Raw genomic sequence first — 17,227 nt, 5'->3', positions numbered from 1 at the left:
AGTGGACACTGTTTCCTGTGGTGTAGTCCACTCGAGAATTAGATCTGATTTAATTTTTTTTATAAAAATGACGTAAAATGATCTGGAAAAACTGATGTACGGTGTAGATATACTACACATATATCTTGGTGGGCCCCACAGAGAGAGATACACCCACTAACGTGTTACCCGGGCCACACCTAATGCGGCCCCCTTCAACTCGGCCACGACTCTGTTCTCTGATCATGGAGCAACGGAGACAGTGAAAGACCTTCCGACACGAAAACTCTCTCTCTCTCTCTCTCTCGATGATCGAATCTAGGGTTAGGGTTTCTGTGCGAGCATTTACGCTCCTGATCTTCTTCTCCACACTCTTCTATGGATCTTCCAGCTCCTATTCAGATTCTCATCAATCCATCGTCTCTCCTGCCAAAGTCAAACAGGTCTCATGGAAGCCCAGGTTTCTCTCTCTCTCTCTCTCTCTCTCTCTCTCTCTCTTATCCCTTTCTCTGCCTTGAAATTGTTTTTTTTTTCCCCCCTAATTTTCGCATTTCGCAGAGCATTTGTATACGAAGGCTTTCTCACTGATGAAGAATGCGATCATTTGATATCCCTCGTGAGTACCCGAATTCCTCCTCCCGCTTTATCATTTGTTCCATTGAATGCAACAAACCCCACAAATTTTCATTTTTTTGGGCCCTGCAACTTTACACGTGGGGTATGTGTATTGGTGATCTAGACCGTTCATCTGGTGGGGCACTGTGTGAATGCAGTATATTTTATAGTCTCTTCCATCGGACAATTGTAGTTCTCTGATTGGTGTCCTGCAAAAGGACAATTCAGAAGTAAGATCTCCTCCAATGGTAATGTGGACATTCGGTCCTGACAAATACACTGGTTGGGGGCTTGAATTCTGGGCTTATCCCAAAAATCCAATTAATTGGATGATATTTCTTGTCTGATTGGTGGCCTGAGAATGAAAAGGAATTGAAGTGGACCACATTTGAGGATTTTTATAGGAGAAGGCCTGTTACATGTTTTAAAAGAAAGAGGGTAAAAAGCAAGATGAAAAAATGTATAAGGTGAACAAAAAATGATTTTTTTGTAAGTTGGGCCCCATTTAGGCAGTCCATGATTATTGTATGATTTGTAAGATTCAAGATGATAATCATAGGATTTGATATGACTTGTATGATAGTTGTATGATTGTTGAGATCTTGGGCTGCAATTTATATCAGCGTGTACACAATACGATTCAAATTGTAAATTGTACGATTTTGATGACAGTGGTGGAGATTTTCGTTGAGTTTGTTTATCTCTTTCTTGTTTTGAATGAAAAGAAAATGTTTTTCTATATCTTGTGGGCTTCACAGGCTAAATCGGAGCTGAAGAGATCAGCAGTTGCAGATAATGTGTCAGGGAAAAGCAAGCAAAGTGATGTTCGTACTAGCTCGGGGATGTTTATTAGCAAGGGAAAGGTTGTCTTCTGTGTTTGCTCCATTTGTTCTGTTGACTGTTCAGATCAGATATGTTGGTATTATTTCTTGTCTGCAGTTAACATAAGGCTGAAAACTCATTTGCTTTATTTTTCTAGTTGAAGATATTGGATATGCCTTTCTTAGCAAAGCAATCCTTCATCAAAAAGGAAAAATCAAAAGAAAATATCAGATGTGCCTTAGCAATTTGCTTTGATGATGAGTGGATGCTTGTCAAAGTTGGTTCATATTGTGGGTCTCTTTTTAGTACATCAAGTTTTGACTCTATTATGGCAAATTTATTTGACATGAGAGCATATCACAAATAATTCAATAAAGGTCTTTTTTCCTCGCTTGATGTAACATCAACAAAATACAAGTGCTCCAGCATCTCGTCAATGTTTTTCTCGCTTGGTGTTGGCATGCTGCTGGCTGCTGTATGGTTGTTCCCTCCAATGTACCTGGGTATGGGTACAGGCATCTAGTATTGGAAAGATGAAGTTCTCTGGAAATGAGCACGTGAATGATTGGTTACAACCTTTGTAACTTGGACATGGTCGTGGTGTTAAGTCTTGGACATGGACGCATGTGTCAGTCTTGGACGTGAACACGTGTATCAGTGTCAAAAAGGATATGAGGTGTCCTGGACAGAAAGTTGCTCTTTCTGTCCACTTTCTGGATTTATACAACTGAAGAAGATCAATCTTCTTTACCTGTGGGAATGATATTATTTAGGGGGTGATAAGGTGTTGGATTATACCACAAATAGGGTGCTGAATTGGCTTGCTTACCAAACATGCAGCATTCATCAAATCTGAACCTCCCAAATGGCAGGACCCACTGTAGGTTCATGATGTCCCCAAAATCAGTTGATTAGACCACCTTCACCGTTAATCGATGGGCATTTGTTTGTAGAATTTCGACTGACTAGAGTTTTTGTTTTTACAGTTCATTGAATTTCCATGAGTTTGCTAGTTAAGGTCATACTGTTTGTGTAGTTTTTGGGTTAAATCCATCAATTGTGGAACTCCGCCTGGTTCGATTCTCTAGCCATCCCTCAGCCCTGGTAAAGGAGGGTTGATGTCAGGTACGACTGTCAATGGGCACCTAGATTTGTGGTACCTGACCCACTGGTACCTATCTTATTGTTATTATTATTATTTTTAATTTTTATGCACACACCCTCACACCTACACACGCCACAATGGGTACTTGAACCCATGACCTTAGTGTTGAAACTTTTGTAAGTCTACTACTAGGCCATGAGTAAGGGCCCATTATTGGTACCAGAATGTATGATTTGTTCAGTTATATCCTTCACTAAATTATTTTTATCATTTAAACTTGTTGATTGTAATCAACCTATGTAATAGACTATTAGTAATGCAGGGGCATTTTCACACCGGGCTTGAGTGGGATGCGGGGACACACTCGGGGTGGGCAGCCTGTGTGAGGCGGGTGGCTCGTGTGAGGTAATACCCATGGGATGTGGGGCCCACGAGGGGGGTTTGGCTGAGGTCCTAACTCCTAACCCATGCGATGTGGGGTCTGGGCTATGAGATAAAGGGATTAATTCGCTATGCTCTATTAGTTCGATCTTTTAGAGCAAGTGGTTAATTGTCCTACATTAATTAGATAGTGCTTGATTGTAATCAACCTATGTAATAGTCTATTACATTGTCCCGTGGGAGTTTTGTGCTCTCATTGCCAGTCCCAAATGTGGGTAAAGGAGGAGGTTTGCGTTAGGTTGGCAGCCAGTGTCAAACTTATGCCATAATTTCCATCAAGAACCTGAACAAGATGGCATTCCCAAGTCATGCTAGGGCATTTTTGACCGAGGTTATTTCCCTTGATAGAGTGGAATGGAGGAACATGATTCATGTATCTGCCCCAATTAATTGGGATAAGACTTAGATGATGATGATTTAACAACGACAGGAAGGGCATGTTCTTATCTGGAACCGAACATGAGTCTGAACCCAATTCTAGACCCAATATCAGATCCAAAGCCCTTTCTGAATTCTGAACTGTCTCAAAGCTAGAACTGATGAGACCCGACCCTCACATACCCATATCCAAACCATGACAGGACCCAAATGGAGCCCCTTAGTAGGGTTTGGATACGGATACACTAGTCATTGAATTTTTATCAAGCAATTATGAGAACTCTTGTTTTAAATCTTGGTGATTGCCAAAACAGGATTCATAAAGCTGACGTCAAGTAACTGAAAGGTATTGATGAATGATGATGATGGTAATTTTCCAGCACACCCATACAAATATTTAAACTAATAGGATACCATATATTAATAGTACATTGTAATTATCTGTGTAAGAAATTCCCCAAAATAGATGGTATTGATAATAAACCTAATAATCTATTAGAACAGTATAGAAAAGCTAATAATGAAACATAAAGATTATTATTATAGGAGCTATGTCCAAAAGTGATTGACACGTATACATGGACACATGCCAAATGAAGTGAACTCTCAAGTATAATAATGGTAAAATATTCCCCAACAGTGTTACTAGTTGGACTTGTGCTTCAATTGATAAGAGCCACTGCAAATTCCATACAAGTAGTTTGTCTGGAGTTCTAAGTCCAAGTAATCCTGGACATGAGCTAAAAATTCCCCAACAATATGCTGATCACCTCCATTCCTTGCTTCTTAGGTGTGTGTTACATCTTCTAGTCCATCCGGATTTCTTGGGACCTCCTGAGCTTTTTCTTTGGGTACCTCCTATTGTCAAGCCTTTTTAAAAAAAAAAAAAATTTACACCCACACCCACACCCACACCACACACACTCACACCACATGGGCACTTGATCCCATGATCTGAGTGTTGAAACAGAGTCTGCCTACCACTGAGCCATGGAGCTGGACCTTCGTCAAGCCCACCTTGGACTCAACCTGCCCTATTTGTGAAATTGCAGTTCCTTCCCTCTATGGTGTTTGTGACTGTAAAGTAAATGAATATATTTTTGTGCTTATGGAACTATCTACTCTAGATCTTTCTAACCATTTACTTCTTGGTTTTTCTTTCCATTAAATCTTACATGGTTGCCAAGCTTCAGTAACTTTAAGCATTGTTTTCCATTACTCATTTGTCCTCAACATCAAGGGTCACAATGGTGTCACTATTAGATCTTATTGAGATAGCTGCTCCCATGATGACATAAGGAACTCTTATGCCAAGCTTCTTGCTACCCTCTTATATGGGTCAGAATATATGATTTGAAACTTGAGAACTTAAATAATCATGTTAAGCTCTTGTGTTTTCCTTTTTCTTTCTATTTGCTTGTAGATGAAATTAACTGGTCTTGGATATGGCACTGGCTTGTGTTATACTGAATGCAAATGTTTCAAATTCTTATATTTGCATCCGCATGACTATTTTATTTGGGATTTGATTACATGAATCCTACAATGAGCATTGTGTGATGTTATCTTGTGCAGGACGCTATTGTTGCTGGCATAGAGGACAAGATTGCGGCATGGACCTTTCTCCCCAAAGGTATGTTACCCGTTAACCATTTTTGCTTCTGTGTTCTCTTTCATTCTCATTCTCAAGTCATACAACCTACATTATACAACTGTTACTAAATAAGGTATCTCAAGTGCCTTCCGGTTATTGAAGGTTAAATTTATATTGTTGATGTTGGTTTGGTATTTTTTTTTTTTTTTTTTGAAAGATGACGAAATTGTATTAAGAAACCAAAAAGATTATAGCGAGAAGAATAGAGAGTCCGCTGAGAGAACTGACACAACTAGACTCCTAAAAAAAGAAAATCACAGTCCTTCAAGGAATCATCATAACAAGCCCATTCGATCAATAACTGCTTAACCTTGGATGAAACAGCCTCTGAGGAGTTGGAAATATCCCTGAAACATCTGGCATTTCTTTCTTCCCAAACCGACCACCATACCTCAAGAATGGCCAAATTCTCAGTCCCTATTGTAAGATAAGTCCTATTCCAAAACAGCCAAATTCTCTTTCCACAAATAGAATGTGTGCACCTCTAGATTATAATTACCTATAGCACTTGCAATATTTGTTATATTAAATCTAAGAAATATTTGAACAATTCTTTGAATCAGGGTTCCATTGGCCACTTTCTCAACAATGGGTATTGGAAGTGGTTTCCACTGACTACTATAGTTAACATTTTGGTAATTTGTACAAGGGATTTTGTTGAATCCAGTAATAGTCAAGTAAAATTCATCTTCCAGTAAAATAAGTCCAAAGAACTGATCCCAAGAATAAAAAACAAAGAAATAAAGAAAGAATGAAGATGACAAGGGGAAGAAAAAATAGAGGGAAAGAATTCCAAAGAACTTTATCATCAATAACAACAGCTTTTCATTTTTCTCAGCACTACACAGTGGGTATCATGGCGATCCTTTATGATCTGGGTCAACTATTGTTGTGATGCTGGTAAATAGAAACACTGAGATCTAAGGAGCATACACCTCGAGCAATGTGTGTGCAGACGTATGGAAAATATTCACATGCTGTCAAAAACACCTAAGCTTATGGTGTTATCACGTTGTGTGAGGCTCACCACAGTGTGTACGTGAAAGCCAGGCCATCCATCAGGGATGTCTGGTTGTCATAGCCTATTTACTTAAAAATCAGATCGATCCATAACTCTCGTGGGCCACACCAAGGAAACAGTTGGGAGGGGGACACCGACGGTATGAAATCCAATTCATTCATGAACCTCATCTAGCTTGAATGAAGCTGCATTGCAAAAATCATGGCATTTTGAAAACTCAGGTGTGGCCCAGTGCAATGAAGGGTGGGCGTCCCCTCTCCAATTATCTACCTTCATGTTCTCCACACAAGTCATGGATCAGCATGACTTTTGGGCGCTTGCGGTGAAAAACTAGGTGCTGGACTGACTGGATTTCATGTACGCAACATGGTGGGGCCTGCACAGTTGAACAACTCCATTAGCTTAGGTGCCGTCGATTACATAGGATCAATTTCCTACACACACATATATGATCCTATGCTATTGAATGTCAAGCTCCGTGGGGCCCACTGATTAGTCCATGACATCCGGCCAATCTTTCCTTCACATGCCATGTTAGGCCATGGGGACAAAAGTCAGCCTGATCGGAAATTCAGGTGGACCCCACCACAGGGTATAGTTGGGATGGTGATGCCAACCTTTCAGACATTTTGTGGGGCCCACCATGTCGTGTATGTGGAATCCAACTGGCGATCCGGTGCGAACAACAAGGACGAAGAGACACCAAAAATCAAACTATTAGTGTACACAGATTTGTTTTATCAGATATCATATACTGTTCCCTTTGGTGTGGCTGACCTGAGTTTTGGATTGGCCTGATTTTGGGCCCAATAGTGAACATGTGGTGGCCAACACAGTGTATAGAGTGGATGTCATGCACAGACCACAGTGGGCTCCACAAAGTGCAACGCTACCACAACTTGTGGTTGTTCAACATTGTAGGATCTTTTTCCACCCGCAGTAGGATGCATCCCCATGCAAAGCCGTTGGATGAGATCCAACAACAATGTCAAGTCCACACCCCCTCTTGAATTCCCACATTTCTTAAGATTTTGTGCTAATTCCATTTTGAGAAGTCTCTTAATTTTTTTGAGAGATGACTGATGAGAAGTCTCTTAATTACTATTTGTCCCTCTTTGACTCTTTCATGGTACTCTCTCCCTCTCCCTCACCCTCTCTCTCTCCTCTTAAATCTCTCCCAACATTACTCTCTCTCCTTCTTAATTCTATCCCTCTCTCTCTCTCTCTCTCTCTCTCTCTCTCTCTCTCTCTCTCTCTCATGTACTCTTTCTTGCTATAATAGGCAGCTCTGTTAATTGCTCTCTTCAAGACCACAACATCATAATCTCTCCTACTTCAATTATTCACCAAAATCATAGAGGGGTCCTGATCAGTTGCCTACATGGCTATGGTGGGGCCTGTAACCATTCCAACATGGGCAATGATATGGTTAGACGCATCTCACCCAAAAAAGTTTTGACTCCCAATCGGGTGCCCACATGGTTATGGTGGGCCCACACAACTAGCATGGGGCACAACTTTTTATTGATGAGACTTTTATGTTTTTAGATAGAAGTGTCTAAGTTCTCACTCCAAGAGGAACAATGAAATCAGAGGCCGGCTCCTCCACAAGTCCTTGTAGCATGAGCTTATTTACAAGTGTTGCATATGGGCCCCACCAGTTTAGTGGACGACATCCAATCTGCCCATCAAGGTTGCTCCACCTGAAAGTAGGGCCTAACTAATCAGGTTGATCCAAACATAATGTAGGCCACCACATGAATTTAGAGGTGGATGGATGGTTGTCCATTGTTTTCTTTGGTGGGCTTACCATGTTGTGTATATTCCATCCAACCTGTGCATTACATGAGCCCTGCCATGATGATGGGATGCCCCAGCCCTTCAAAAAAAAAAAAAAAATGATGGGATGCCCCAAAAATCAGGCCTATAGAATCATCAGGTGGGCCACACAATATAGAGCAATAGACAACCATGAAAAACCTCCAAATTTACATGGTGGCTGACATGATGGGTTGGATGGATGGGTGGCTATGGGTTGGTTGACCCATGCTTCAACTAGCTCAACCTTCTAGTTTAGGTATCTGGTCGGGGCTTAGTTAAAAAACATGAGCCCCTTTATATAAATGGGTTGTTTTAAGTAAATGGTTTGTGCTCGGGCTTATCGCTACCCGACCCGACTTGCCTATATAGGATATCGATGGGCTGGGTAGATGACCTAACCTGCAACAACACATTCAGAGTGGGATGGGTTAGGCTCAGGCATAGTAATTTTAAGCAGGTCAGGTTAGGCCACGAGATAATGGGTAATAGGTCTGGTAAATGGATTGGGCTTGGGCTGCCTCATCCCAATATGAGCCTGGCCCGTTGCCACCTCTAGTGGATCAACTTGATTTTTTGGAGCCTCCAACTTCCATGGTGGGGCATCCCTATGGATATGTTGGATTCCATACACAAGACTCATGGTTGTGGGTCCCACATGCAACACTTGTAGAACAAGTTTTGTTCTACAAGGACTTATAAAGGAACGAACCTCATTTAATTAAGGGGTCGATTGGATAGGGGGCATTTGGATGCTTGGACATTTCAATTACTAGGTATTGCAATGCCTGGATATTGCAACTACTTGCAATTATAATTTCTTTATGTGGAGAACTTCCTCTAGTAGGTATTGTGATTACCAGAAATTATAGTGCTTGCGTTTGGTTGGCTTACTAGTTGGGAATCCTGTTTGGTATACCGTTTATTTATTTAAGAACTGTCAAGTTAAATGAACGTGTGGCCTGCTCCATCACCTGATCAACCACTACTCTCAATTTCAATTGTATATTATTTGATGAGTGGATTGGATGTTTCTCATGTGAGCAAAATTTGCACATGTGATCGACAATGACTAGAGAAATGAATGGCCCATATTGATCACACTTCTGATAATTGATCTAGATTGTCCATAATGTGGTTCTCATCCTTGATTGCACATCTTGTAAAAATCACTTTTGTTGGAAAATCTTAACCACCCACCAGTTTATGATTATTTTCAATATGGATCTCGAGATCTATTGAAACGACAGATAACCCCAATTTTGGTTTAATAGTACATTCCAATAGTGGACAGCCATACTTGTTCAATTTATCTCTCTTAGGGTGAGAAGGAAGCGATAGCTCGCTCGACTGAAAGGAGAGGAAGCGATGGCTATGGTTATACCAAGTCTGTCACCCTCCAAATTTGGAACCTGGTCACTACTACTTCCCAAGTCCCGGACTCGGGTCGCAGCAACTACCTCACTACTTACCAGACTTGGTGGACGGTTAGCGAACTTCTCGAACACCAAACCTGGCTCATGGCAGAGGGAAATATTTTTGAATGTTTAATTTGATTAGGCAGTTACACATCATATATATGGTATCAACACATACATCTAAAAGATGGACCTATCCTTCCAAGGATGGCCTCCCAAAACAACCATATACATTATTCATTATTATATATACAGAAGTACAATCATCTCAACAACAATGAGGGAAACAATAGCAAGCTCCAATAGCTCCTACCTGCATCCTGCTACTAAACGCATACTGAAAAAGATGTAAATTTTCTGTACGAGCAATCCACAGTTCGTGAGTCTACGGCATATCAGGAGTAATACATGGCTTATCAGGGTGCTATCGTAGAGACATCCAAACAACCACATGCATGTTATCAACCAAGCATGCTATCACAGGTGAGTATGTTATCAATCAAGCATGTTGTTATAGCGAGATAGGTTATCATAAACATGTCATCAATGTTAGGCATACTACTCGAACGAGTGGCCATGAATCATGAGATTATCCAATCACCACGTACAAGATAATTAAATTCTATATTCTATTATGAGGCATACAATGGAAAATGAATGACAAAGATGGCGTGTGTAGTTGGGATGATAGTACGTGGTATCGCAAGCCGTGTGGTCCATCACAAAGGGCTTTCATCCAAACCAGTTCCATGCCTGATTTGGATAGCTAGACTCAATGTGCTAAACTCCTGATCTCAGGTTATTCCCATACCTAACTGAAATCGTAGCCATTGCGAAGGTGCACATGATGATTTAGTTGTGCACCATTAGCCCTAGTGGATAGTGGATGAGTGAATGCATGAGTCAAATGCTAAACTTCCCTCTTCTCTACTAGTACACCTCCACACCACATGACACATCTTCTCAAGAATCACAAACATACAACACATGTGTAATCCAACATCTTGACACAAGTATGGGACATGTTTTCAAAAAACAAATTCTTGGGCGCATCAATCCCTACCCATCTAGCCATTGGCTTGACCTAGACTTGTTTTACCCTACCCGGCCTCAGCAATCGGAATACCAACCACCTCAACCCGGCACACAACGGTAGGTAGGTTCGTCACACCTCTTCCCTTCCCAGTCCCGGCAGTGGAAATGACACTTGCACCCATCGTATAGTGCTCAACCCACTCGACACACGATAGAAGATGACTCGATTGGCCAATCTTAAGCAAGTTCATTGGAGGATAGGCGTCTCCAATCTCGGGAACTAAGCCCGGGGTGGCTAGAGTGCATCATTCTCAAACCTTCTCAATAATATCAACACTAGGCTCTCACAAGGCCTCAACACAAATCATCTCACCCAACTAACCATCACGTGGTCATCATATAAAACATTCACTCATGAAATACTTCACCATGAATGTCCACATAACTGAATGCAGAATCGCAAAGGCATACATGTACTCCGACTCCTCTGGACTTTCATCCGAGCATAAGGACCAACACGAGGGCCCAAACATAGTACATCTCTATATCTCATCAAATCATATGGACCAGCACAAGTGCCCAAATCAAAACAATTTCCATTATCTTCTAACTCCTCTAGATCTTGTTATGGACTAACTCGAGAGCCCCCATCTCTACTTTATGGAAACAATATTATCTCTGGTGCCATTATTCCTACTTCTGCAGCTATAGGTTTGCATTTTTATTTTTTACCCAATATGGGAAGCAACATCCGTTGATGAATGGTTATACAATGGTGGTCCTTATGAGCTAATTGTTCTACACTTCTTACTTAGTGTAGCTTGTTACACGGGTCATGAGTGGGAACTTAGTCTCCATCTAGGTATGTGCCCCTAGATTGTTGTTGCATATTCAACTCCTGTTGCAATTGCTACGTATATCCAACTATCAAAGGCAAAATATATCAAATTTCCAAGTTATGTCACATGGATGTTAAATAATAAACCCTCAGGTCATAGCCCATTGTCCATGGAGATGTCCATCTGAACCCTTAATCTTTTCTTGGTACGGGCTGGATCATGGCCTCAATACCCATAAGCAATGGACCTTGACTTGGGCCCATCTAAGATTTAACCGTCAATCTGTAATCTAGTCTTATGAGACCCAACACCGTGTATAGGCTACACATTTCATGCTATATCCATCACAGATTGGTTGCATAACACATGCCATAATCATCGTGTGTGAGCTACACACTACACCCCTTTATTCTTCACCACATATCACAACACACCGTACTTCTATTATGCATTATGTGCCACCATGCCGTCACCATACATTACATTACATGCTATCACACATCCGCCATACATCTCATGCCCCCATGGGCTTTACTTAACAATAGTACCAATTGGCCAAGCAGACCAGCAAACTAATAATGATCAAAACATCATTTCCTTAACCATGGAAGTGGGCTCACTTGGCCTCTTATCCAATAGTTATTTGTAACCAACTTACATCCCAAGGTCCATGGGCAAGTAGGCTTTCACAAGCCCAAGGCACTAGGCCCAACTCAAGAATAGCCAATATGATGCAGAAGTCCATACATTTAAGTGTCCTTGATAGCACACTAAGGCCCCACACCTCTTGTGATTAATTAACAAATGGGCCGCCAAGGCTCACATAGCATGCATTTACATAAGGTGCATAGGTTATGGTGGCACACAAGTGTTCGCATGTATCATCATCATCATAGACATCATTCAACATCAAATTCATCGTCATAACCTTTATCATGAAGCATGTGCATTTTTAATGTGCATGTGGATGGAGTGCATAACATACAAGGATTCATATGCATCATCAATGTTATGGCCATCATCCAACACTATCATCATACATGCCTTAGGCATTAGTTGTCTGTCATGCATGAGGTTATCCTTACGTTCATCAACATCATTTATTTATCATCATTCAGGCATCAAGTAAGACATGGTTATCTTATACATGTTATCATCACGACTATTAATACGTGCACCATTATCACTTGGATGTCAACATCACCTACTAGGTAAGCAATATCAAGAAGAGCATGGTGGTCGTATGCATGTCACTGCCATGACCATCACCACATGCATTCATTATCATATCATCTTTAGTATGCATGCTACCATGACTAGTCCATCCACAATCACATTACGTTAAAAATAAACAACATCATGCTCATCATCAATACTACTTAGCCACCATCAAGTTAACACTACTATAATCACCATCATTTAAATCACACCCATCATCATCATGTTACAGCATACTTATCATCATCTCAACCATCACTAGGTGGGTCCCACCTAGGTGTGGCCCCCACATTGCCCTCGGACAACGTACGAGGCACGTGGACCTATAGGTCAAGCGTGAGTCCCACTTGGCGGACCACTTTTCAATGAAGTGGATCCAATTCTACCACTAAGTAGGCCCCACTAGTTGAGGGTTGGATGTCAACACAAGATTGTGCCCCCACATTTTACAAGAAGTATGGTTAATGGGCTTTTCATTGATTTAACATTCTTGTGGTATGGCCCACTTAGGTTTAAGTTTGGTTGGGTATTGGATAACAGTCCCACACCAAGGAAGGCATACATAGGATACATACATCTAAGGTAGATCCCATAACACAACTGGGCCCCACATATCCAACATCAACTAGAAGATAAAATTACAATCCCAACAAGTTAATATGTGCTTCTAGATGGCTATACAGGATAACAGTCCCACACCAAGGAAGGCATACATAGGATACATACATCTAAGGTAGATCCCATAACACAACTGGGCCCCACATATCCAACATCAACTAGAAGATAAAATTACAATCCCAACAAGTTAATGTGTGCTTCTAGATGGCTATACAAATTGTCCGATCAAAGATCAGACCCATCCTATCAAGGATTTGGATCATTTAACCATCCATATTGAAGGTGTGGACCACTTTGAGGGTCTAGATTGACCTGATGGAAGTTCAGCTATCTTGATGTCCATTCTAGACCATATCAACGATCAATTAGCTAGCTATTCGAGCTAGAGTAAGTTGAACCAGTTTCCCTATAGTAAATTTTTTTGAAAGATGACGACAATTTTATTTAGAAGCAAGAGCAACGACTAAACAGGGACACCGAGGGAGTGACTGAACTACATCCCAAGAAAATCAAAGTTACAACCCTTTAATTTAGAGACACAAGAAGCCCATTCAATTTCCAATGCTCTAACCCTTTGGGAAATTCAATCCACTGACTTCATGACGTTATTAAAACACCTCTCATTCCTTTCTTCCCAAACAGCCCACCAAATAGCGAGTAAAGCCATTCTTCAAAGCATTTTCTTCATGTTCCCAAGACCTACACCATGCCATGCCTTCAAAAGAAGATCCACCAACTTTGGAGCCATCCACATCACCTGAAACTGACTCAAAATATCTGTCCAGATCACACCCACAAAAGGGCAGTGAACAAAATAGGTGGTCCATGGTCTCCTCATCATGCATGCTTAAACTGCAACTGTTAGGAATAATCATAGCTCTTTTCCAAAGATTGTCTATAGTAAGGACTTTCTCCCTCCCTACTAATCAACCGAAAGCTGCTATCTTGGGAGGGATATTATAGTGCCAAACAACCTTGGTGCACACTACCTCCCTTTGGCAATCTTCCCTATTCATAAGAGAATAGAGAGACTTAACCGAGACCACACCCTACTTGTCATCCTTCCAAATCGGAAGAGATCGGGGCATACAAATGAATGCGATGAAGAAGAGCCACATAATCATTAACCTCGTCATCCCAATCCACCACCCCACCAATGCAGGAGAAGCAATATGCCACTGTAACATGGGGATCCAGGGCCAAACGGAAGATACTAGGAAACTCAGCTTTTAAAGAGGAGGTCCCCGTCCACGCCTCCCAAAACCTGACTTTTTTCCCCATTCCCCAATGAGAAGCCAATACCTTCCATGAAGGCCGTCTTCGTGGAAGAAACACCTTTCCACAAGGATGTCAAAACAACACAAGATTGGTCCCATTTGATGTCCCATTGAGTTAGCTTTCAAACCAGCCTAAGATCGTGTAATTCCGACACTGTTTGAGTGTTGTCACCACTTTATAGAAAACCCATAAGGTTGTGATGTGATAAAGGGAATTTTTGGTCATCTTGTTAGTTGTCATCAGAGATCTATATAAAGGTCCCTTGCTTGTTACAGCCAATTATGTTATCTTTGTCATGTTATCTTTGAATAAGACAAATCAGCTTTTGGAGTTTTTGGTGGGTTATTGCATTCATTGCTTCCACTTAGGCATGTGTCATGTATAGTAGAGCAGGGAGGGGGTGGCTGATCACTTGTTTTGACTAGTGGGAATCATTGCCAACAGTCATGATTTCATTTATTGTGGTTATTTTACTTTCGGATCCACAATCTTAAGAAAAAATGCTTGCGAATCAGCCTAGTGCATGCCCATCGCATCAAAAACTCAGTTACTCTGCTAATTCGCGTTCTTCTTTGATTTCTGATTTTAGTGCCCGTGAACATCTGGTCTCATGCATTACAAAGATACCATGCGATAATTATTATGTTTTTAGTTGATCATATTCATTGAATGATCATTTGTTGGCCGATGTCATAGTGCAAGGGACTGAAGTTTTAAGATAATGATGGATCAGGTGCCCTCATGTATGCATGAGCTAGCAAGTGCATGTGTTCATGGGTCTCCCCACATAGCATTCTCTTTGGCGTTCCAGGGTGACGATTGGCACCCAAATGCCAATGAATATTTCAATTTAGAATTTGATTGAAGCGAGTTTGAGGCATGCAGCAGGAAAGCTGAATTGTGGTTTCTTATTTCCAGAAAATGGTGAAGACATACAAGTATTGAGATATGAATATGGACAGAAGTACGAGCCACACTACGATTACTTTGCTGATAAGGTGAATACTGCTCGTGGTGGGCACCGCTTTGCTACTGTGCTTATGTATCTCTCAGATGTGGCAAAAGGTGGTGAAACTGTATTTCCCTCAGCAGAGGTTAGTTAATTCATTACCCTTTTCGCTTTGGATTTTTGCAACAACCCACGTTGTCTACTTTGTAAAAAATTCACAGTTTTAGTCGGCTTCTTCTCCTTTCCCCTGCTGATTTAGCTGAGGCAAGCAAGATATGGTATAGAAGCTTTGTAATCCCACATGCTGCTTGCATGAAATATATGTCATGCATGTCACTTATAAGGTGTGCTGCACCTTGTAGGTTACCTGCTCGGAGGGTGGCAAATAGTCCAGTCTTTGGGTGGGCCCCATGTGTATTTTGAATGTGGCCATTGTCTCTCATTCTTTTATTGTCCATCTTTTGTACACAAGGGACTGGCATGTTTAGGCCAGAAGCTCATGTACAGGGTGGGACCACCTTATGAGCAGCTTGTATGCACATGTGGCTCACATCAACTTGCATGTGGGTGTTTGTAGGGGTTAGCAAATCTCATATCATAGATTGGCTAGATAGTGCATTATTTTCTTTAGTTCACACGGTGTCAAAAACATGCAAGGGCACCATTTTATTTTATCTGCAGCAATTGTATTTTCCTTTTACTGTGATAGGACCCCCCACGTCACAGAGCACCCGTGAAAGTCGAGGATTTATCGGAATGTGCCAGAAAGGGTATTGCAGGTGAGCTACTCACGCAGGGCATAAATGCATTTGCAAATTGCAATCTTTATTATCAGCTCATGATTGCATAAACATGCTGTTTTCTTCTCAACATTTGTGAAATCCACAGTAAAACCACGGAGAGGGGATGCTCTTCTTTTCTTTAGCCTCCATCCCAATGCTACACCAGATGAGAGCAGCCTCCATGCGGGGTGCCCTGTGATAGAAGGTGAGAAATGGTCTGCAACAAAGTGGATACGTGTTGATTCTTTTGACATGGCCCTGGGGGGTAACAGTGGTGGTTGCACCGATGAGAACACAAGCTGTGAGAGGTGGGCCGCTCTCGGAGAGTGCACGAAAAACCCAGAGTATATGGTGGGATCCGCAGAGGTTCTTGGTGCCTGTAGGAGGAGCTGCAAGGTGTGTTAGCTGACTGTTTTGGTCATGGGAGCAGTGGTTGTCATAATCTCACTGGGGTTGCTACTGGTGGTGATCTCTTCTGGTGAGTCTGGTGCTTGCTGGACTGGGCCCCCACCTTTGTGTAACAATAAGAACATATGGTCTTGCAAACTGTTTCTTTGATTTCATCCTTTTGTTCTCTAGGGGTGTTGTGAGTGATGTATTCTCCACCTTTGTGTAACAATAAGAACATATGGTCTTGCAGCCATATTAACATTCCACAATGTGCATTTTGCATAATTTATGATTTGCACGCACACCAATCCAGACCATCTGATTATGGGTCCCAGCTGGTTTTGCAAGTTTGGGACTGCGACTTTGAATTTATTGGTGATCTCTTCTGGTGAGTCTGGTGCTTGCTGGACTGGGCCCCCACCTTTGTGTAACAATAAGAACATATGGTCTTGCAAACTGTTTCTTTGATTTCATCCTTTTGTTCTCTAGGGGTGTTGTGAGTGATGTATTCTCCACCTTTGTGTAACAATAAGAACATATGGTCTTGCAAACTGTTTCTTTGATTTCATCCTTTTGTTCTCTAGGGGTGTTGTGAGTGATGTATTCTATTTTTATGTATAACACGGGCCATATTAACATTCCACAATGTGCATTTTGCATAATTTATGATTTGCACGCACACCAATCCAGACCATCTGATTATGGGTCCCAGCTGGTTTTGCAAGTTTGGGACTGCGACTTTGAATTTATTGGTGTGGTCTGCTTTTATGGATTTGGTCTCATTAGATCGATGAAAGAAGGGTCGGTCACATAGACTTCTAGTTGCAATGTTGAGGTCCAGATAAATCCAACATTCTAGGGTCACCA

General features: G+C 41.4%; 1 protein-coding gene across 1 annotated transcript; it reads left to right on the top strand.

Moving 5' to 3' along the window:
- Positions 1-203: 203 nt before the first annotated feature.
- LOC131230705 (probable prolyl 4-hydroxylase 4) lies at positions 204-16,544 on the top strand. Its single transcript, XM_058226635.1, has 7 exons — positions 204-439; positions 538-595; positions 1,353-1,457; positions 4,916-4,973; positions 15,158-15,333; positions 15,898-15,967; positions 16,077-16,544. The coding sequence occupies exons 1-7, from the start codon at positions 288-290 to the stop codon at positions 16,373-16,375; spliced, it is 918 nt and encodes a 305-aa protein (XP_058082618.1). The 5' UTR covers positions 204-287; the 3' UTR covers positions 16,376-16,544.
- Positions 16,545-17,227: the final 683 nt, after the last annotated feature.

The sequence above is a fragment of the Magnolia sinica genome, chromosome 17, assembly GCF_029962835.1.
Source record: "Magnolia sinica isolate HGM2019 chromosome 17, MsV1, whole genome shotgun sequence".
NCBI lineage: Eukaryota > Viridiplantae > Streptophyta > Magnoliopsida > Magnoliales > Magnoliaceae > Magnolia > Magnolia sinica.
The sequence above is the reverse complement of the archived record's forward strand: the minus strand, read 5'-3'. Positions and strand labels throughout refer to the sequence as shown.